We start from the raw sequence: 24,135 nt of genomic DNA, 5'->3' as shown, positions 1-24,135 counted from the left end.
AGGTCCCCTGCGACTGACCTTGGGGCTGCCACGGGCGCTGCCTCTTCCTGAAGGGCGAGATGGAGGACGACATCCCGTGCTTCTTCGCCGCCGCCTTCATCCTAAACTTTCTGTTCAGGCGTTCGTCGGTCTCGGCGTGGAAGAGGCCAGACCCATCCAATGGCATGTCCTCAATGGCCGCCCTCACACTGGAGTTGAGGTCGGACCCTCGGAGCCACGCATGCCAGCGGAGAGCCATCGACGCCGACATGGTCCGTCCAACACAGTCTGCCATGTTCCTGGAGGCAGTGATGAGCCAGCTGCCGATGGAGTGGGCCTCATCTCGGATCTCAACGAGACGCCTCTGAACCTCTTCCAGGACATCGGGGACGAGCGGCAAGATTCCCTCCATGAGGGTCTGGATGTAGGCCCCCATGCAAGCATTGTAGTTGATGGCCTTAACCGCGAGGGCCACAGCAGAGTAGGCCTTCTTGGCCAGGCCATCAACTTTCTTCGCCTCTTTGTCCACTGGCGAGGTCGCCTGCTTGGGGAAGAAGCCTTGCTGGGCCCCTTCCACAATCACCAAGTTAGGCTTTGGATGATCGGTCAGCCACGCACAGCTTGAAGGGGCGATCCGATAAAGGGACTCGATCCTCCGCGACGACCCCACCAGGGAAGCAGGAGCATCCCAAGACCTGCGGACAATGGTCTCGAGGGATGGCAACAACGGGGTGGATGGCGGCGTGGGAACCCGACCATGGACACAGCGCTCCACCGGATCCCGGGCCTGCTCGTTGGAGAAGGAGAGCTCAATGTCCAGGGCCCTGGCCATCTTGATGATGTGCTCGTTGAACGAACGCACATCATCGGTCGGCGAAGACGGCTCAGGTTGATGCATCCGCTGAGGAGACGCCTGAATGGAAGTGTCATCCTCGCCAGAAGGATCCACCGCCGGTGACAAAGGATCCTCATCAGAGTCGGAACGTGATGAGAGCTGCACATCAGGCGCCCGGACTCGAGACACGGGACGGGATGGAATCTGGAGGGCAGGCAACTCCGTCTCGGGGCAAGCAGCGGAACACGACGGGACATCAGGCTTCGACGCCACCGAATGCGAAGTCTGGGGCTTCTCCTTCTGAGGGGCTACAGGATGCAGGTTCAGCTGGGTGAACTTGCGGAAGGCGGTCTCCCTCAGTACCGACATGTAATACCTTCCCGTCTCCGAGTCGTAAAGCATGTCGGTGCCCTCATCCAGCGGCTGGTCGTCGTCGTCACCGGGCTCGTTGTCTTCCGAATGGAGGGAGAGAGGGGGAGAGTGCTCCCTCACGACTCCGACGGCCTCCGCATCGGGGTGGGCAAAGTCGACAGTGGCTGGCAACGGGGTGTCCAGTAGAGGAGCCTCATGCAAAGCAGAGGACCCGTCTGGGCGAGACGAGGCGGGCGCAGGAGAGCGAGCCTTTTTGGTCGGGGAGCGAGTCTTCTTCTCCGGAGCACGAGACTTGTGAGACGAGCGCTCCTTCCCCTTCGAGGAAGTCGAAGCCCCACTCTGGCCATGGCTGGATTTCGACTTCTTCGTGCCCGAGTCCCCCAGGGTCTCCTTGGAGTGCCGCTTCTTGGACGGGCGAGGCGTCTCATCAAGGGGAAAGAAGGGGTTGTCCGGCAAGTTGGAGAGGGCTACCGCTGCCGCCGTGGAAGGCTTGGGTGACTTGCCCTTGTCAGCCACGGTCTTCTTCAGAGCCACCGGCGTCCCCACCTCGGCCAGCTCGGCGGCGTGTCGGGACGGCTTCGACTTGGACGGCACCGGTACGGTCAAGGCTTCCGCCTCCGAACAGTCCCTCGGACGCGAGCCCTCCGGAGACAGCTTCCTCCCGGACTTCGCCCTGGGCTCGGAACCCTCAGACCCCGAAGTTTTCTGGGGGCGCTTGGAGGGCTTGTCAGTGGCACTGGGTCTCTGAGAACCACGGGCCACATCAGTGGTGGAAGAAAACTCTGCCGTTGGCGGGGCAGACACCACACTAGACACGCTGGCTCGGGAAGAAGAGGCCGGCGGCGCAGTAGAGGGGGCCGATGACGGACGAGAGCCACCCTCCTGGAACTTTCCCTGAGCGATGGCCGAAGTCAACCGGGACTCACGGTTCTTCCGAGCCTGCGAGGACAGCGACTTGCAAAGGGGACAAGCCTTCGGGTCGTGGTCCTTGCCCAAGCAGAGGAGGCAAGAGGAGTGAGGGTCCTGAACGGGCACCTTGCCCCCGCAAACGTCGCACTTCTTGAAGGGTGCAGGCATCCTTCCGAAGTCGTCAAGTTGAAAGGAGAATCCAAAACGAGGTCAATCAAGCCGAAAAGTCCGAAGTTACCGGGGCGGGAGAAAGAGAATGGTCAAGAGACGTTCCGAGGTCAAAAGTGAAAGTGATTCCAAGCAAGCAAGAGCGAGCGAAAGTTCCCTGAAGCAGCTAGCGCGGCGGAAAAAAGGAACTGGGGAAAGAGTGGGAAGGCAGGGGCCTTATAACGGGTGGGCGGAGTTACCGCCAAAAAGTTTCTATATGTTGCAAAGTAAACTTTGCCCAGTGATTCCAGAAGTTTCCGAACAGCACTGCGCAGGCGCAGTGAAACCCATTTGTATGATTCGCAGAGACCACAAAGAAGAAATTTAAATGATAAAATGGAGCAATTAAATATTGGAACATTGGTACTTACTATGAGGGTTCCTTTTCCAAAGTAGTGAGGAGGGAATCCTTAAGGTGGGTATTGCTTCTCCCATGTGCTTCTAAGGTAGGGCTTCTTTGAAATGTCTTATCAGCCTAACCACCCTAAGTGGGAGAGGTAGCCTCTTCCACCAGCAATGGAATAACAAGCTCCAGTGAGATATCAAAGTAGCAACAGTGGCTCCCAACAACAAACACCCCACCAAGCAGGGTGGGAAGGATTCCCTCCCAACTGTAAAAAACAACCTCCACAGTAAGTACCAATGTCCCATTTTCCTGTGGTGTGGGGAGGTAATCCTCATGCTAGGACCTATACAAGTGCTCACCACAACCAATGGGCAGCCAGCAGACAAACCAGAACTACAGAGACACAACCTGCCTGCCAAAAGAGGCATCTGCTAAAGCAAATTAGTCAATCTTGCAATGCCTGACAAAGGAAGATAGGGAAGTCCAAGTGGCCACCCTACAAATCTCTACTAAAGTTGCTGCCACATCCAAAGTCACAGAAGTGGCCACAATATGAGTGGAATGTGCCTGAACTTCTTCTCAAATCTGTATAGAATTATGAAGCTAATTCTTAAATAAAATTTAAGAGCCCTACATACATCTAATTTTTGCCACTTTCTCCTGCAATGCTCTAGAACCTGAGCAAAAAGAAGGCAGAACACTCCTGAGATCTATGGTGTAAGTGAAGAATAACCCTTATGAAAAACATACAACTCCTTCTTACTGACAGAGGTCTCAACTCAGAAACTATGGGGTGAAACAGACTGTCCAAAAAGTATGGATTGGGGCCACACACACTGTTCGTGCTGGTGCTGTAACAATTGCATGCACGTAGCCCCGATCTGGCCCGCCCCCACATTTTTGAACAACCTCTGAAAAGGAGTGCTTTTTGGGCCAGTTCTTTTCGCTTGGAGCGGCTTCTGGCTGCGTTCAGGCCATGCTTCACCTAAATGTCACAACCCCAGCACAGCCCAACGGCATCCCTTCTGACCCACCTGTTTCAGACCTATGTGAGCAGATGTAATAGCAATCAAAAACAAAACTTTCAATGTAAGGAATTCCAAACCCACCAATCTCAAAGGAGATTATCAGACAAGGGAAAAAAGATGGGAGTAAAAGACATACTCCTGGCATAATAACGCGATAGCACTGAAGATTTTCAGACACATCAAGGTCATCAAGGACTTATCCCATGAAGATCCAGGAATGTTTCTGCAACTAAACCAGACCTGCACAACTTGGTAGGTATGGGTCAAAATTAAAATTTATAATGACATTATTTATTAATAATTAATATTATTAATATTAATTCTGTCCTCCTTACATGGTGAATGTTCACTCATCCTTGTCTCCTTTGCCTGGTCTTCTCCTTGGGAGAAGCCCAAGCGGCAGAGGAGCCCTGCAGGGCATGCATTTTACCCCTCTTCCTCCTCCTCCACCTCCAAGCCTTCTAGGCTGGGCACTGGAGGAGCCTTGAGGGGCAAGCATTTGCCATGCCTCCTCCTCCTCCTCTGCCTGGCCTCTCCTTGGGAGGAGGCTGAGTGGTGGAAGAACCTTGAAATCATTCCACATCCTTGTGGTCTGCCCAAAATCCTTTGGTAGGCCATATGCACCCCCTGGGCTATATGTTGTGCAGACCTGAACTCAACCATTCCCAGGACTTCTCTGGGAATGGTTTGTTGCTGGAGCATTCCTGGATCTTCATGAGATTAGTCCAGGATGAGTACAACATTGACTGAAAATCTTCAGTGTGATTGCACAATTATGCTGGTAGTATGCCTTTTACTCCCAGCATTTTCCTCATCTGATAATCTCCAAAGAGCCTTCAACAATGCTTGCAAAACCACATGTAGATCCCATGAAGGAAAGCAATGGACAATTACTAGAAGAAACAAGGAAAGACCCTTTAAAAACTCTCTGTATATAAGGATGGGATGCAAGCAGTTTGGCCCATTTCCCTTTCAGGAAAGCTGACATGTATGCTGAGGGTGTTGACACTGAGACCTTTATTAAAACTGCCAAAAGACTAAGGCTGAACCATAGAATCACAGAATCATAGAGTTGGAAGCAACTACAAGGGCTGTCTAGTCCAAAGCTCTGCCATTCAGGAAGACATCATGAAAGCACTCCCAACAGATGGCCATCCAGCCTCCAAAGGAGACTCCTCTGAGTGTATTCCACTGTTAAGCAGTTCATATCATCAGGAAATTGTTCCTCACGTTTAGGTAGTATCTCTTTTCCTGTAGCTCCATTCCCTAGTTTCTGGAGCAGCAGAAAACAAGCTTGCTTCATCCTCAGTATGACATTCCTTTAAATATTTAAACATGGCTATCATGTCAGCCTTTAATCTTCTCCTCCCCAGGCTAAATATACCCACCGCCTAATTTGTTTCTCATAGGGCATGATTTCCAGACTTTTCGCCATTTTAGTCAACCTCCTCTGGATATGCTCCAGCCTGTCCACATCCTTCTTGAATTATGGTGCCCAGAACTGGATGCAGTATTCTAAGTGAGGTCTGACTAAAGCAGAATAGAGACGTACTATCATTTCCTTCGACCTACACACTATACTCCTATTGATGCAGCCTAGAATTGTATTGGCTTTTTTTAGCTACCACATCACATTGTTGACTCAAGTTCAGCCTGTGGTCCACTAAGACTTCTAGATCCTTCTTGAATGTACTGCTGTCAAGCTAGGTGTCACCCTTCCTATATTTGTGCGTTTCATTCTTACTGCCCAAGTGTAGTATTCTACATTTCTCCGTGTTGACATTCATTCTGTTAGTTTTCACTCAGCTATCTAATATGTTAAGGTCTGATAAGGTTATTTTGAATTCTGATACTATCCTCTGGGGTGTTACCTACAACTCCTAATTTAGTGTCAACTGCAAATTGGAAAAGCATGCCCTCTATTCCATCATCCAAGTAACTGATGCTGAATAGCACTGGGCCTGGTACAGAATTGTGTGTTATCCCACTAGTCATTTTTCACTGGATGAGGAGGAGCCATTGCTGAGTACCCTTTGGGTTTGGTTAGTCAACCAATTACAAATCCACCCATCACATTGTCCAGCCCTTTGTTACATGCACCTAAATTTACCCTCGACTTATCCATGTGTCATATCAAAACACATAATTTTAGCCCCAAAACCTACCCTCGACTTATACATGAGATCGACTTATATTCAACTATATATGGTATTCCAACTGAACTGCTACAATACGCACAGACAGAAGCAATTCTAGTGCTAAGTAACATATGCCAATATAGAAAACAAAACACAGCCAACAGATTGAAAGTGATCAATATATATCCTATACCACAGAAAATGAGACATTAAAGACTGTAGAAATTATAGTACCATGACATTATCTCCCACACAAGCAAAATTATGCTCAAAATTCTGCAGCACAGAACCATACATGGAGAGAAAAATCTCAGAGGTTCAAGTGGGATTCAGGAAAGGAAGAGGCAGTAGGGACCACATTGTAAACATGCGATGGCTAATGGAGCGTACAAAGGAATTCCAGGGGAAAAAATCACCATGTGCTTTATAGAGGACAGCAAATCATGTGACTGCACAGAATAAATCATGAAAAGCTACAGAATGCTGTTAAATGACCCAGGAGTACCACTACATCTGAGAGACCTGATATGAAATCTGTACTTAGGACAAGAGGCTACCGTCAGAACACAATTTGGAGAAACAAATTGGTTCTCACCTGGCAAAGGGATCAGGCGATTTGCACAACTGGCAAAAGGGTATATCAACATACTCATTGACCTTGTATGCAGAAAACATCATAGGAACAGCAGGCTTAGGCTCAGAAGAAAGAGGAGTGAAAACAGGAGGACCTTCCCTATCCTCCTATCTTAGATATGCACATGATACCTGGAACAATGACTAAAGAAAGTCAAAGAAGAAAGTGCAAAGGCAGGCTTAATGCTGAACATAATGAAAGGTACTGCACTTAGGGCGGGAAAATGAAATGCACAGATATAAGATGGGGGACACCTGGCTGAATAAGACTACATGTGAAAGGGATCTAGGATTCCAAGTAGACTGCAAGTTGAACATGAGTCAACAGTGTAATGCGGCAGCTAAAAAGCCAATGCAATTTTAAGCTGCATCAATAAAGGTATAGTGCAGGGGTAGGCAACCTTTTTGAGCAGGGGGCCGGGTTGCTGTCCCTCAGACAACTGGGGGACCGAAGCCAAAAAATAAATAATTAATTGTTTTTTAAAAAACAAAAACAAAACAAAATTAAATAAATAAATAAACCGGGACAAATGTGGGACAAAATTTTCAAATGGAGGACACTTTTAAAAAAAATGGAGGACACGCAAAAAAAATTGCTGATTTTAAAAAAAATGTTAATATAAATGCATGTTTCGGAGGCTTCTATAGACAATTGCCCCCTTTGCCCCCTTGCCTGCCGCTTGCCCCCCCCTTGTCCGCCTCCTCCTGATAGGCCAAAGGCCCCACACCCTCATGCGAGGCCAAAGGCTCCGGCGGCAATCGGCGGCAGGACCGGGCTGGGGCCGGTCCCAAGGCCTTGCCAGGCCGCATCCGGCCCACGGGCTGCAGGTTGCCTACCCCTGATATAGTGTCTAGATCAAGGGAAGTAATAGTGCCACTCTATTCTGCTTTGGTCAGGCCCCACCTGGAATATTGTGTCCAGTTCTGGTCACAATTCAAAAAGGATGTTGAGAAACTAGAGCGTGTCCAAAGGAGGGCAACTAAAATGGTGAAGGGTCTGGAAACCATGCCCTTTGAGGATCGACTAAGGGAACTGGGGGTGTTTAGCCTACAGAAGAGAAGGTTAAGAGGAGATATGATAGCCCTTTTTAAATATTTGAAGAGATATACAGTGGAGCCTCGGGTTACGAAATTAATTCGTTCCGCGGCCGCTTTCGTAACCCGAACGGCTTTCGCAAGCCGAATCCCCATAGCCGCTAATGGGGAAAAGCCGCGATTTGGTGTAAAATCGCGCCGAAAAGCACCAAAAGTTTTTTCGGGACCCGAAAAAACTTTCGTAACCCGGATCAATAATTTCCTATGGGTTTTTTTCGGGTCCCGAAAAATTCGTAACCCGGGTATTTCGTATCCCGAGGTTCCACTGTACTGCTTTGTGCTGCTCCAGAAACTACAACATGGAACAATGGATGCAAGCTCCAGGAAAAGATTCCACCTCAACATTAGGAGCAACTTCCTGACAGTAAGGGCTGTTCGGCAGTGGAACACACTCCCTCGGAGGGTAGTGGAGTCTCCCTACTTGGAGGTCTTTAAACAGAAGCTGGATAGCCATCTGTTGGGGATGCTTTGATTGTGATTTCCTGCATGGCTCTTGTGGTCTCTTCCAACTCTACGATTCTATGATTCTATAATGAAAACAAAAATAATGACTACAATATAAATACATAAATTCAACCTAGGCAATGAAGAAATTCAAATAGTTAAATAATTCTTATACCTAGGATCAAACATCGATCTTAATAGTGACAACAGCCAAGAAATAAGAAGATGACTAGGGATGGGTAGGGCAGCTATGAAAGAACTAGATAAAATTCTAAAGAGTAAAGACATACAACTGAGCGCAAAAGTCAGAATCATCCAAGTCATAATATTCCCCATCACCATCTAAGGATCTGACAGCTGGACCGGGGAAAAAAACCAACAGGGGAAAAATCAACCCATTAAGATACAGTGCTGAACAAGAGTACTGAGGATACTGTGGTCAGCAGAAAAGATAAACAAATTGGTCCTTGAAGAGTTCAAACCAGAACTCCTCTTGGAACCCAAAATGACAAAACTGAGTTTATTGGCTCCATCATGAGAAGGTAAGACTCACCAAAAAGGCATTAATGCTTGTAAAGGTGCAGGACAGTAGAACAGGAAGATCACACACCAGATAGCTAGACTCAATTAGGGAAGTCACAAGCCTGAATCTACAGGACTTAGAAAATCAGTGGAGGATATGTGGGCTTGGAGATGTCTCATCCACAGGGTCACCATGAATCAGAGCTGACTCAAGGGCAGTATATATAGAGGGAGCCAGCATGGAATAGTGGTTTAAGTGTTGTGTATAACTTTGGAGACCAGGATTCGATACCCAGTTTGTCCATGAAATCCACTGGGTGACCTTGGGCAAGTCACATGCTCTCAGCCTCAGGTGAAGGCAATGGCAAACCTCCTCTTGCCAAGAAAACCCCACGATAGGTTAGCCTTAGGATCGCTGTAGGTCAGAAATTACTTGAAGAGACACAACTCTCCCCCCTCTCTCTCTATATATATATATATTCACCATAAGTCAGAAGAAAATGTCTTACTCACTAATAAGTAGGATCACACTACAATCACACTACACAGTTAGAAGTTTATTTTCTTTGTTATAGAAAGATATTCCTGAAAACATAATACAGAGAAGACTGAGCTTTGCTTCCATTTTCTCCTAAAGGGAAAACATTGCCCTAGCTGGTGAAAAGAGAATAAGTCATGCAGTAAGAGGACAACATCCCAGACTGGGTAAAAAGGCAGTACACCTAACTACTCTCAATGAGTGTAAGGGGTGAAATAGACTGCCCCAAAGAAGCTGTGTCACGCTACTCCTGAGAGCGCTGGGTTGGCAACCGCATGCCACACCCCAGCTTGGTATTTTGCCATCGCAAAAAGAAGAACAGTAAGTCTGGGTTACTTAGCTAGGAATGCTGCAATTACTATGAGCCAGCATGGATTTCTCAAAAACAAACTGAGGCTGGATGGCCATCTGTCAAAGGTGCTTTGACTGTATATATTCCTGCATGGCAGGGGGTTGGACTTGATGTCCCTTGAAGTCTCTTCCTACACTATTGAGGATTCTAATTTGTGCCAAATTAATCCCCCCTCTCTCTTTAAATAGAATTACAAGCTTGGCAGACAAAGGGAGTACTGTGGATGTAGTATAATTGATTTTGAAGAAATAGTTGTGTTAGTATCTTTCAGCATAAAAAGGAGGAAGAGGGGGAGAAAAAGATAAAAATAAATGTGACAGCACCTTTAAAACTAATTGGATTTTCTTTTCAGATTAGCTTTCATGGATATAAATCCACTTCTTTGGATGCAGTACTGGGTTACATTATGGCCTCAGGTAAGGCATATACAGTTGAAGTTGGATAGAATGCAATAGAATCCATAAAGATGCAAACAATGACCCTTGCCTCACATTTTCAAAGGGCTGCATGAGGTGATACAGCTCTTTCAGCTCTTTACAGTAGTCAATATTGATATGTGAAAACAATACATCTACTCACCAAAAGTCAGTTTCCCAGGGTTCAAAATTATCTGAGAAGACTTTTTATTATGAGCACTCTTGTATTAACATGTGTAGTGTGCCATAAAACCATTGTCTTTGTTCATAGCTCTGCTAATATATTAGTATTTGTGAATCTAATTCAATTCAGCAGTTTCTTTTGTAGTCTTCCCTTATTATTTCCTTTTTCAAGGACCGTAACCTGTAAATCATTTACTGTGTGTCCAGCAAGGCTGAAATGCTTTGTGACTAGTTTTGGAGTACTGCCATTTATAGTATCAGAGTTGTGTCACTAATCCAGTGGTACCCAAACATTTTACCCTTTGGACTCTCCTTTACATCTACATGCATATGTCCCCCACCTCAACCCATTCAACATAGTGTATGATTTATCATTTAGTGTACATATTTTCATTCGCACATTCATGTATATTCATGTTTTAACATTTTATAAGGAAACAACATTGTTCAAATTAGAACAGTTTTATTTTTAAGTAAATTCAATATTTAACTCAATGCATATGTAAATTTTACACATATAAAAGTTTGGGAGGAGGAAGAGGAATCAAGGACTCCAAGTCTCATGTCCCCTCCTCGAGCAATTCTTGCACACACCCCAGGGGTCCTGGCCCACCATTTGAGAACCACTGCATTAATCCTCCTGCATAGAGACTGTCCTGTTTGTCCAATGCAGAGTGTAGGGGGCACTGCTGGCATAGGATGGCATATATCACTCTAAAGGAAGAGAAAGTAAATGTACCTTGGAGGTTGTGAGTGATATTACTGGTCCCTATAATATTGCTCCCAGAACATATGTGGGGACAGACTTGGCAGGGTCCTGTCCCTGTATTACCATCCATCTTATGTATTCTGTTGTGAGTAGTTGTTTAAGATACGAAGGTTGTCTGTGGGCCAATAAAGGCCTGCTTTCCAGAGCATGTAATAGGGCTGTGTTATTTTCCAGAAATGGTTGTAGCCCATTTAAGTGGTCTCAGCTGGGGACTGTAGAGGTGTTCTGTTATATGAGTTTGGTCTCTGTAGTAATAAATGCTTCCGGTGTATTAATTACCAATTACATTACCAATTTATTTCTTCAGTTCCTTTGGTTGGCATTTTAGTTTGAGAAAGACCTGTTGCAAATCCAAGAGTTTTGAATCGCTGTCTTGTGGGTCTGAGCAGACATGATTGTATTGGAAGGATTGGCTGGAAGCAATAGACTTGGTAGCATGTTCTTGGTGGAAATTGGTTTTCCATCATGGTGCTTAGAGGTCCATTATGCATGGTGCTATAAAGAAAGTGAACTTGTGTGGAGTGTTCCAGGCTCAGGATGATGGTAGGATGGAAGTTACTGAAATCCTGGTGGAACTTCCCAAGTGATTGCTTTCCAAGTGGCTGTCCTATTTTACCCTTGGGAAGCAAACCAGACTTTCAGCATGAAAGCGCAGTGTTTCACAGTTATAGGGAGTCAGAGCTCATTAAGACGTCGGCTAAGAAACAGAGGTAATTCAATCCAGTCCAAGTAATTCACGGTTCAGCACAGTCTAGGCAGGCAGTCCAAAGGGCAGTCCAGAATAGTAGTCAGAAGTCCAGGCAGAATTCAAGGCAGTCAGAGAACATGACACCAGTTTAGATTAGATTAATGGTTGGCTGACAGTCATACTTGTCCATGGGAGGTACTGGGTTATTTACATCCCAATGACTGCCTACCCTGCTCTAGCCTAACTCAGGATAGTATTCTTGATAGCTTGTAGTGCATCCTGCAGAGGGATTTTGCTGTATAGGGATTCCACTTCCATAGTGACTAGGCTGGAGTTTTCTGGGCAGCTTTGGATTAACTATATTTTCCTCAGGAAATCAGTTATATCTTGCACATAACTTGGAGTACTGATGGCATATGCCTGAGAACTGAGTCCATAAACAGTTTGCCCTCCCCATGTGCAGGGGATCCATTCCGGAACCCCCACCCCATGTATGGGGAAAAGAGTGTATGCTCAAGCCCCATAGAAAATAATGGGGCGCACCCCATTACTTCTGCTGGGGCTTGCCTCCCACGTAAACTCAAAGCCGTGGAAGGCAAGTCCACCTATGGGGAGGGCTGACTGTATCTAAATATCCCAACAGTCAGGGTTCTAATACCTGAGACAATAGGTTTTCTTGGACTGTCTCATGTGTGTTCTTTTGGTTACTATTATAGAAGGTGCCCAGTTTGGGCTCCTGGGGTGTGTTCATTTGAGTTTGATTCTGTACAGTAATGGGGTAATTTTTGTAATTCCTTCCAATATTCATTAATGGGATCTTTGGAGAAGATTCTGTAAAACGGAGTGTTGGACAGTTGCCTTTCAGTTTCCAGTATGGAGTCTGACTTGTTCATGATGACCATAGCTCCTGCTTTGTCAACCTGTTATATAAAAATGTTTGGATAGTTTCTAAGAATGTGGGTGGCGTCTCATTCCAAATGGCTGAGATTGTGTCATAATATAAATTATATCTCTTATTATCTGTTTGGACACAAGATTGAAAGCATTTTATTTGGAGATCCAATTCCATGTTCTGGCCAGGCCCATGTAGAGCTCATCTTCTTGTAGCACTTGGAAAACATATTTTTGTGTGTTGGTGCAATGATCATTCTCATGTGGTGCAGACTGACATAAAGTTTGTGATTTGTTGTCCTAGCCAGTGTTACTATTCTTGAGGTATTCCTTGAGTTGTGGATGGCAGAAAAAAGCCACCAAGTCACCAGAGAACTGTATTGTGTGAAGGTTTTGAGGGGCAGAAGGGTAGGCCTTGTGAGAAGACAAATTCCTCTGTTTAGCTTACTGTGTGGTGGAAAGGTTTACAATATTGCTGTCCACGTTGGTCATGTTTCTGTGGTTGTAGTAAGTTTCTTTTCTTTTTCTTTAGTAAAGCAAACTGCATCTCACAGCTGCTTTTTTTCCTTTTTTCTAGAGAAATCTTGTCAAGTATTCAAATGTGTAGACGGCTGGTGGTTCTGTATGTGTAGTTCCAGATCTGAGATTTCCTTTTTGCTCTTCTCTTATTTTCTATATAGGACGCTAAGCAGTTTCCTGGAGAGTAAGTGGCATAACTTGTCACTGTTGTTTCTGTGATGTGTTTTCTGTAGTGGATTTTTCACCTTTAGTCCCTTTGGAATGATCTCTTGCTGTTTGCATTTATTCAGAACGATTACATCCACCTGTACCTGGACTCCTAGCCCATCTGGCTAAATCTGGTGCTTTCCACTGTAGTGTTTTTTCAAAGAAGTAGCCATGTTACACTCTTGCAGCATAAAAAGGAGGAAGGAAGGGGGAGAAACAACAACAACAACAACAAAAACACATGTTGTAACACCTTGATTTCAGTAAGGCTTGATTTCAGACAGGCTTTTGACAAGGTCTCCAATGATATTCTTGCAGGCAAGTTGGCAAGGACAGGATCATAACTGAAAATGACCGTGACAGATTGAAGAGCTGCACCAAAACCAATTTCAACAGAAATAAATGCAAGGTACTACATTTAGGCAGCAACAATAAAATGCACAAATATACTACAGGTGACATTTGGCTGAAAGCAGTACATGTGAAAAGGATCTAGGAATGACAAGAAGCTGAACATGAGTCAACAATATGATGCAGCATCCAAAAAAGCCAAAGCAATTCTGGACAGCATCAACAGGAATATAGTATCTGCTGATCAAGAGATGTATCAATGCCACTCTCTTTTGCTTCGGTCAGACCTCACCTGGAATAGTCTGGGCTTCACAGTTCAAGGATATCAACAAGCTGGAAATGTGTCCAAAGAAAGGTGACCAAGATGATAAAAGGTCTGGAGACGAAGCCTTATGAGGAACAACTGAGGGAGCTAGTTATATTTATCCTGCAGAAGAGAAGACTATGGAGTGACATTTTTAAATATCTGAACAAGTATAATGTAGAAGCTGAACCAACAAATTCAAATTACAAGAGAACAGATTTATTGGACCATCAGAAAGAACTTTACTGTAAAAGCTGTTCGGCAATGGAATGGACTGCCCCAGAGGGTGATGGATTCTCTATCTTTGGAGGTGTTTCAACAGAAGTTGGGTGGGTATTTTTCAAGAGTGCCTGAGTTATGTATTCATGCATAGGAGCGGGTTGGACTATATGTTCTTTTGATTCCATCCAATTTTAAGTTTCCAAAAATCTAAAAGCAGTACAACTGAATGCACCACATCATGTGAAAGTAATGTGTATGCATTGCTCTGATTAGCATCGTCACCTTTCAAAAACAGGTGAATGTGCCCAACTAATACATAATATGATCCCACACAAGAACACCTCAGAGGTGATTGCCTCAGCATTTCTCTATGCAGTACAATGTGGTAGCACCATCCACATCTGACTGAGCAAACTGCAATCCACAGATGCTTACAATCTAATACATTTGTTGTTTGCAAAGGTACCGTAGTACTTTCTTTCCATTTCAATGTTTTAAATTTTTAGAGTACAATAAGTACTAAGTCAATTTGACTGTGTATTCAATTTAGCCATTCCAGATTTTCTGTTTTTGGGTAAACACTGTGCTGCCAAGTTATTTATTTATTGCAGTTTCTAGCTTTATTAAAAATTATTTAGAACTCTGTTTTCTTACAATGCTTGTGATTGACTCAAGAAAATCTCACATTTTTACATGTCCATACAAATCTGAACATGCAATATAAATACGGTATATGGATATTTATTTATATAAACAATCATGATCTATGGTGAAAATGTATTTTCCCTACAGTAGTGGCCTTGAGGTCTTTGGGTCCTAGATTCAGCACTGGACTCCCATGAGCTCCAGCTAGCATAGCTATTGCTTGCTAAGCCAGGGATAATGGTAGCTATGGCCCAACCTATCTGGAAGGCACACCATTTGAGGAAGCCTACAATAACATCTCTTACCCCATTCTCATGCATCCAAGGGTCTGACTGTTCAGTAGTGCCCAAATGAAAAAATCTATTTCTGAGAAAGGTACTTCTATGGGGAGAAACACACAGGCAAAATAAAGTGGCTTCCAGCTGCTTTGAAGGCAGGGGGTTTAGACAACGCATGAGCCAAAAGCAGTTGGGAAGTGAAATTAAGCCGAGCTCTGGAGCTAAAAACTGGAGCAAAAAGAAAGTGAGATATTCTGACTCAAGGCAGAAAACACACATCATCACACTGGTATATAAATGTGTTACCCATGCTGCATAACATATATAAAACAGATAGTCCAATGGGGTGGGGGTGGGTGGGGTGAAGGTATGGGGGAGCCTCCATGACTATACTTTGCTACCGGGCACACTAATGCACTGTACAAAGGATGCCTCGCATGTGCAAATGTGTGGCCGATCATATGGGCTGGCATCCAATGGAATGGTATTTGGGCAGGAAGAGGGTGATAATTGAAGATCACTGGTTGTGTGTTTGCTTTATGGCGCACATGCATAGTGGGGAGGTGGCAAAAAAATAATCACACAGCACAGCTTGACACCACACAGTGCTGACAACCCGTGAGGTTTGGGCCGCCTTTGGTCTGGATGGTACTGACAGTGGGATTTCAACCTGCTTTCATATAATGGAGAACGGAGCTGCTTTTTTCCTGCTCATCTGCTCAAAATTATGTCCTTAGCTGACCTCTTTATACAAAGACCAATAGCCAGCTGAAGAGTCACTGAGAAAGCACCTTGTGTGGTAGTGATTTCATGTGCCACTGCCAGTGGCTTCCCTACAGATACATCTCTGAAATGAAAAAGCAGCACAGGCACAAGGATATCCATGTGTCGTTTTCCTGTATGAAAAACATAGAATTAAAGGGTCGGCGGGAGGGCAGGAGAGTTGTAAAAAACCCCTAAGGCTGCAGAGTCAGCCTTCTGGTCCCGAAGGTGAGGGTAGTAGGTCTAACCCTGCCTTGAGTTGCTGGGACCCAAATTGAGGAGGCTCAGAGGAGGAGCCTCAGAGGAGGCAGCGGAGAGGGAGTTTCTGTGTCCGCACTGCAGAAATGATCCAGTCCACACCGCTTTAACTGCCATGGCTCAGTGCTGTGGAAGGAGAGGGTTGTAGTTCTGTCTGACGGGAACCTACTAAAATAAATGACAGTACTTACTTGCCCATAGGGAAGCCTTACCTGCCCATAGAGAATCATTTCTGGGTTCCTTTTTTGGTGTTGCGGGCTCTATATTCTTTATCAGCAAGTATTTTCCAATGATTCCCTATGGGCAAATATTCCCAATGATTCTCTATGGACAAGTGTCCTCCACTGAGTCCCTTGGCCCAGGCTGCATCCACACTGGAGAAATAACCCGGTTTGGCAGCGCTTTAACTCTTTTCTGGCTCAAGGTTGCTATGGAATTCTGGGAGTTGAAGTTTGTTATGGGGCTCTGGGCCCACAACAAACTCCAGCTCCCAGAATTCCATAGCAAAGAGCCATACAAAAAGTTAAAGCGCTGCCAAACCGGGTTATTTCTGCAGTGTGGATGCAGTCCCAGTTCCCCACATGGGGGGAGCCCCGAGGAGATGGCAGCGCCAGAGAAGTCCCCCAGAGCAGCCTCCTTCGACGCCTCGCTCCCCGGAGGAACCGGGCTCACCCTGTGTTACGTTCCTCTGGGCCCAGGCTTCGCTGAGCAGCAGCCACAGCAGCGCCGAGGAGAAGGCGAAGGCGAAGGCAGCGGGGAGGGAGCGCCCCCGCATCGTCCGTCGGAGGGACAAAATGGCGGCCGGCTGCGACTCAGTCCCGCCTCCCGCCGCGCTGCCTCCCTGCCTGGGACGTTGGGCGTCACGCGACCAGGGGCCTCTTCTGAGGGGCTTCTTGGTGTCGTTCTGGGCAGAACTTGCTTCGGAGCGGGCCTTTATCGCCTCCCTCTGAGGCTGAGAGAGAGGGAGTGGCTCGTGTAGGGCCCTAAGGCCACACAAAAGCATCACACCACTCTGGCTCTCGCGTTTCTTATTGACAGAACCTGAAATGGAGTCTACTGCCACAGTGGTCTCCAAACTGGGCTCTTTAAGGGACTTTGGACTCCAGCTCCCAGAATCCCACACTATTGGCCAACGTGGCTGAGGCTTCTGGGAAATGAAGGCCAAACAGGTTGGGGACCACTGTTCTAGGAGATGGGCAGAACTAGACTAAGTGCTGCAAGCCCTTTGGGAGTCCCGCTTGAGGGGCATAACATCTCTAGAATTCAAAGATTTAGCTGTGGAATCAGCATCTCAGAAAGATCTTGTAGCCCCTTTGGGACTCACTGAAAGAAAGAAATTGGCAGCAGGAGCTTTCACAGACTTAAGTCTACTTCCTTTGATGCATGTTTAGATGTATGATGAACTCCAGTCTACAAAAGCTCCTGCTAACAACGTCTTCTTATTCCTCAAAAGCATCTGAGGAAGTAGACTTTAGTCTCCAAAAGCTCCCACTACCAACTTCTTATTCCTCAAATGTATCTGAAGAAGTAGACTGAAGTCTACAAAAGCTCACACTGCCAACTTCTTTCTTTCAGTTAGTCTCAAAGGGGCTCCAAGATCTCTACATGAAATCTCTAAGAAGCCGCTTGACCAAGTAATGAGAGAGTGACAACTTTTTAGTCTTGCCTATATTTCCTTTCCCAATACTGTTGAGTAGAGGACATATTGACCTAGAGAAGTAAACCTTTTTGATTTTACTGGCTCTGGGTATTGCCACTTTTTACCTTGTCCATCGTAATGATTTACATATAGGTCTGGCCAACAAGAATATTTATCTATATTTATTTTTATTTCAAGGATCATTCCTTCAAGGAGGAAAGGTTGGTTCTCTTTGTCCCTGTGCTTGGGTGAGATCTTGAACTCTTAAACTTTGAGCTGCTGCTGTGGGTCACTGGGGTGGAGCCAGAAGTCTAATTCTAGGTAAGTGCTGGCGGAGGTGCGTGAGGTCTTGGAGTACAGAGGGAGAAGCTGACCTGGGAACAGTGTTGGAGGGGTTCTCCTTTAATTTTTCCCTTTTTTCTTTCAGGGGCTTGTGGGGACTTTTGCTCAGAGAAAGTAAGTCAGAGACTTGCCTCTGGAAGGAGCTAGTAGCCAGGAGCTCTCTACATAACTACAGTCTCAGTTGATTGAGCTCCCTAACAGAGCTTGAGGACAAAGACCAAGCCAGCAGGGGTTCTTTACACTGCTGTTTAGCAGGGGAAGCCCACAGTCTTGTTTCAGTGCCTCCTTAAGACTTCTCAGTATGGACACTGAGGGACCTGCTGTAGTCACTTGTGGGATGTTTGTCTTCTTGCCTACGGAGGTAGGGAACTTCACCTGCACCAAGTGCAAGTTGGTAGCCCCCTTGGAGGAAAAAGTCCAGCAGCTGGAGGCCCAGGTATCTGCACTTCAGCATCTTATGGAGCAAGAGGTTTTTTTGACGTAACGGACCGAAGGGTCTTCGACGGGAAACACACAGAGAAAGTTGCTGGGGAGGAAGAGGTTACTTCACATACAACAGTAGATGGTTGGAGGAATGTCACACAGAGAAGTAGGGAAACTAGGGTTTGTTCTGTGAGCTTGCAGCTACAGAATCAATTTGAATCTCTCTCTATTATCAGGGATGATGAGGAACAACAGCAAACAGACTTCAAAGACAGAGCAGGGGACCCTGAGAGTACCACCAGAGGGAACAACCACTGCTAATAATAATAATAATAATAATAATAATAATATTATTTATTTTTATACCGCTTTTCCAGAAGATCAAGGCGGTGTACACAAAATTTAAAACCAGTTCCAAATACATCATAAAATAGATAAAACCAATAACACAATATACAATATACAAATCTAAAACAATCATTTGAAAGGGTGAGGCAGAAGGTTGATGGAATCAAAATACACAAGTGTAGTGGAGTCACCTTCCCTGGAGGTCTTCAATCAGAGGCTGGATAGCCATCTGTCAGGGATGCTTTGATCTGGATTTCCTGCATGGCAGGGGGGTTGGACTGGATGGCCCTTGTGGTATCTTCCATGATTCTATGATTCTAACTTCATTTCCCAGAGGGGAAGGCTTGACAGAAGAGGAAAGTTTTTAGCCTCTTTTTGAATGTTTCTAGGGGGGTGATCAGGCGGAGTTCCTTGGGAAGACTGTTCCAGATTTGTGGGGCCGCTACTGAGAAGGCCCTCTGGGATGTAGTAGCATATTTAGATGATGGAATTTCTAGCAAGTTCTTCCCGGTTGTTCTGAGTGTGCGGGACGGATTATATGGGGAGATGCAGTCCCTCAAGTAACTCGGGCCCAAGCCATGTAGGGCTAAGCCTTGGAGGAGGCGTGTGGTGATTGTGGGTGACTCCTTGCTGAGGGGTACTGAAACAGTGATTTGTGGGTCTCGGGAGGTGTATTGTCTCCCTGGGACAAGGATCCGTGATGTGACAGAGAGGCTGACAAGACTTGTCAAGCCTACTGACTATTATCCTTTTCTTTTGGTTCATGTGGGAACCAATGATACTGCAAGGCACAGCTTTCAGAATATCATAAGGGATTATGAGGCTGTGGGTAGGAAGCTGAAAGAGATGGATGCACAGGTTGTCATCTCATTTCTTCTCCCAGTTGAAGGACATGGTCCAGGAAGGGAGAAGAAAATAGCGGATGTAAACAACTAGCTCTGCAGAGGGTGTCACCAAGAATGGTTTGGAATCTTGGATCATGGTTTGAGGTTCCATGAGGAGGGACTTCTGGCAAGGGATGGGTTACATCTCATGCCAGCTGGCAGAAAGGTTTTTGCCAATAGTCTCAAAAATTTGATCAGGAGGGCTTTAAACTGAGTTATGTGGGGGAGGGAGACAGTATCCTGGAAGGCAAAAGGGCAAAATAGTCAAACTGTCCTAGAGGGAACAAGACAAACAGTGCAAGGACCCAACAGTTTGAGGCAAAAAAACTTGCACAGGCAGCAAGGAGGGGGGACCCATAGTCTTAGATGTCTCTACACTAATGCACAGAACATGGGAAATAAGCATGATGAACTTGAACTCCTAGCACACTAAAGCAAATATGATATAATAGGCATCACTGAAACCTGGTGGGATTAGTCTCATGATTGGAATGTAGGAATACAGGGGTATAACCTTTTCAAGAGAAATAGGCCAAACAGGAAAAGAGGAGGAATAGCCTTATACATCAGGGACATTTACACCAGTGAAGAGATCCAGGACATCAATCCTGGAAGCCAGGTGGAGAGCATCTGGATAAAAATTAAAGGGGAGGGAAACGACAAGGATGTTATTGTGGGAGTCTACTACAGACTCCCAAGTCAGATGGAGGAACTGGATGATGCCTTTCTAGAACAGATGACTACACGCTCAGAAAGTAGAGATGTAGTAGTGATGGGGACTTCAACTATACTGATATTTGCTGAAGTCAAACTCAACCAAATCCTCAAGGTCTAGCAAATTCCTCATTTGCCTAGAAGACAATTTCATTGTCCAAAAGGTGGAAGAGCCAACAAGGGGGTCAGCTATTTTAGATAGAATCTTAACCAAAAGGGATGACTTGGTTAATGGGGTACAAATGGTGGGATCATTAGGTGGGAGTGACCATGTTCTCCTAGGGGTTGTTATACAATGAAAAGGAGAAGTCAGACATAGTGAGACACACATTCTAGATTTTAGGAGAGCTTGTTTTAGTAAACTTAGGGAAATACTGGGGGTGATCCCATGGTCAGGAATACTAAAAGAGAAGGGAGTTCAGGATGGATGGGAGCTTCTCAAAAGGGAGATACTGAAGGCACAATTTAAAACAGTCCCAATGAGGAAGAAAAATGGGAGATATCTCAAGAAACCAGGATAGATGACGAAGGAACTTTCAACTGAGGTAAGTTTTAAATGGAACATAAAATGGGAAAATCACCAAAGAGGAATTCAAACAAATAGCTAGCCTATGTAGGGGTAAAGTTAGGAAAGCTAAAGCACAGAATGAACTCAGGCTTGCTAGAGAGGTTAAGAACAATAAAAAGGGTTTTTTGGGGTATGTCTGCAGCAAAAGGAAGAAGAAGGAAATGGTAGGGCCACTGTGTGGAGAAGCTCGCAAAATGCTAATGGGACAGAGAAAAGACAGAATTACTCAATACCTTATTTAACACCTTCAATCTTCTCAGAAAAGGCAAAAGGTACTCAACATAAAGCAATGGAGCAGAGGATAGAATTGGGGAAATTCAGGACCAGATCCAAGGGTATTAAAAGAACTGGCAAATGTAATATCGGAGTCATTGGCAATAATCTTTGAGAACTACAGAACAGGAGAAGTCCCAGCAAACTGGAGGAGGGCAAACATTGTCCCCATCTTCAAAAAAAGGGGGGGGGGGGAGAAGATCCCTGTCCTGGACTGTGGCCAGCACACACAAACACACGCCAATAAGGATGGCTCAGCGATTATGCAGCTGAGGAATAGTCCACAAACCTTGCAAGGAGTGAGAGAGAGAGAGCAAGCCGAAAGCCAAAGCCGAAGTCAGGATAACAAAGGTCACAGTAGTCAGTCCAGTCCAGAGTCAGGTCAGCCAGAAGGTAGCAGAAGTCCAGTTCGTTCCGAAGTCAAGAATCAAGGCAACAAGGAGTCCAGATACACGGAGCCAGTGTAGGCAGCAATCACACCAAAGGATCATGCAATAAACTCTGGCACTGAGTTGGCATCTCCCTGCTCATTAAAGTAGGAGACGCTCTCCCCCATGCCAGCTGAGGCTGATTTGCTAATTGCCTCTCAGCAATCCTCCTGTATCTACGCACGCAAGCACTCTCAGCCCTGCGTTGCCTAAAGGAAGGAACCTCCAGGCATGATTCCTCCCCAGAGTCATCACTAGGCTGTTGCACCACAAGAGGAATCCCAACAGCACTAGAACCTGGCTGAGCCTCCTCCTCTGGGGCTGGGAGATCAGGGCTGGGATCTGGCAGAGCAGGATTAGCACTTGGTGTAGCCTCAATTTCCCCTTGCACTGGAGGAGCTACATCCTCATCCTCTGAGTCCGGCTCTTGGCTGGCCATTACAATCCCAACAATTATTGTCCAGTTGGTCTGACATCAATATCATGAAAGATTTTAGAGCAGATCATTAAACAAAGAATCTGTGAACATCTAGACGGAAATTCCATAATCACAAAAAGTCAACATGGGTTTCAGAGAAACATTACCTCTAATGGGGCTTGACTATATGTGTTTTTCCCTTATGCGGTGGGAGGGGCTTATAATGGATTCCCACGTAAGGGAAGGGCGCACTGTAAAGTGTGTAGATCAAGGGAAGTAATAGTTCCACTGTATTCTGCTTTGGTCAGGACCCACCTGGAATATTGTGTCCAGTTCTGGGCACCACAATTCAAAAAGGATGTTGAGAAACTGGAGCGTGTCCAAAGGAGGGTGACCAAAATGGTGAAGGGTCTGGAAACGATGTCCTATGAGGAACGCCTTAGGGAGCTGGGGATGTTTAGCCTGGAGAAGAGAAGTTTAAGAGATGATATGATAGCCCTATTTAAATATTTGAAGGGATGTTATATTGAGGAGGGAGCAAGCTTTTTTCTGCTGTCCCAGAGAACAGGACCCAGAACAATGGATGCAAGCTCCAGGAAAAGAGATTCGACCTCAACATTAGGAGAACTTCCTGACAGTAAGAGCTGTTCGGCAGTGGAACACAATCCCTCGGAGAGTGGTGGAGTCTCCTTCCTTGGAGGTCTTCAAGCAGAGGCTGGATGGCTGTCTATCGGGTATGCTTTGACTGAGATTTCCTGCATGACAGGGAGTTGGGCAGGATGGCCCTTAAGGTCTCTTCCAGCTCTATGATTCTACTCAGACTTAGGCCTAACCCCTTCAGCAGTACCAGCAGACACCTAGCTCTTAGTCGTTAAATTAAGGGGACTTTCTACCCTCCTGAGGAGGACTGAAAACTCTTCTGATTGAGATGCACATTCTGGGAACCACTCTTCTGCTTCACTTTGGGGAATCGATTTGCCTCTGGCATAATCCCCACTATGAAACTGGATATTTTATAAGCCGATTGTAATCTTTTTTACTTTTGCCCTGGTTGTTGTCCCCACTAGAGCTGCTCCATTTCGTATTGCCCACCAATCATCTGTGCGTCATCAGTGACGCAAGCAGCAGCCCAGGCAGCCTGGGTTTGGGACTAATGGGAGGGGGATTTCCTCAGAGGTTTGCCCTTCTCTTCCCCTGAGGCTGAGAGAGTGTGACCCTCCCAAGCTCACCTCCCTGTGGCTGGGAGTGAGGAAGGAGCCATCCCTTTGGATTTCCCCAAAAAGAGGCAGAGGGAAAACGCTCTCGTGCTTTTCGAGGCACCCTCCTCCTCTGTCGTCCCTGACCCTTCCTCCTCCTCCTCAAGACGAGGGCCCTTCCCGCCCAGATGCCTTGGCCAACTCCTCCGGCGAATTCCTCTTCCTGCAGCAGGAAGAGGAATTCCTGACAGTAAGGGCTATTTGACAGTAAAACACACTCCCTTGAGGTGTAGTGGAGTCTCCTTCCTTGGAGGCAAACTGTTGGCTTTTTTTTTAAATTGATTGTGAAATCAATAGAACAATTTCACATTTTAACAATTCAATAGTTGTGAAATCGCTCTATCAATTTATCGATTAATTTCTTTTCATTTTTAAATAATAAAAAGGCATCACTGGGGATGTGTGACATCTCTCACCCCCCGCCCCCCAAATGATGTGATTCTGATCCGTTGTTCCCACTTGTTGAACCTGCTGCAGAATCATGTTCTTTACAAAAGACCACTGAAGAACTGCTCTTTGAATAATGTGGGTTTTTTTCCATTTGCCTTGCACTGTCACTGTTGCAATCAATCACACCAGGAGCAGCTTACAAGATTAAAATATACAGTCCAAACCCTCAACCCCCCCCCCCAAATACAATTAAACAATGTAAAATTTAAAACATAAAACATTTAAAAGCAATACAATAGCTGTGGTGAAGTCAGAGGTCAGCAATTAGATTTTCCTTCTGATAGCCGGAGAACTATTCAGGAAAGGCCTGAATATAATTTACTCTTGGATGCAATTTTTTTTCGTAGTGGGAATGAGTCCTAGGACTCCTAGATCCCTTTCACACTTGAACCAGGTGTCTCCTATTCTATATCTATGCATTTCATGTTTTCTACCCAAGTGCAGTATCTTACATTTCTCCCTGCTGAAGTTCATTTTGTTAGTTTTGGCTCAGCTTTCCAA

The 24,135-nt window shown here is 45.7% G+C and overlaps 1 protein-coding gene across 1 annotated transcript in view; it reads right to left on the bottom strand.

Moving 5' to 3' along the window:
* The window catches only part of LOC149322496 (transmembrane protease serine 12-like), a 55,180-nt gene extending 38,328 nt beyond the window's left edge, over nucleotides 1-16,852 (bottom strand). Inside the window, exon 1 of the mRNA XM_089478662.1 lies at nucleotides 16,564-16,852. Coding sequence (XP_089334788.1) covers nucleotides 16,564-16,666 — 103 coding nt within the window. The 5' untranslated portion in view covers nucleotides 16,667-16,852. The remainder of the gene's footprint in view (nucleotides 1-16,563) is intronic.
* Nucleotides 16,853-24,135: the final 7,283 nt, after the last annotated feature.

This window comes from Sceloporus occidentalis, unplaced genomic scaffold (genome assembly GCF_023333645.1).
Source record: "Sceloporus occidentalis isolate IW3139 unplaced genomic scaffold, rSceOcc1.0.p SCAF_1, whole genome shotgun sequence".
Classification (NCBI taxonomy): Eukaryota; Metazoa; Chordata; class Lepidosauria; order Squamata; family Phrynosomatidae; genus Sceloporus; species Sceloporus occidentalis.
The sequence above is the reverse complement of the archived record's forward strand: the minus strand, read 5'-3'. Positions and strand labels throughout refer to the sequence as shown.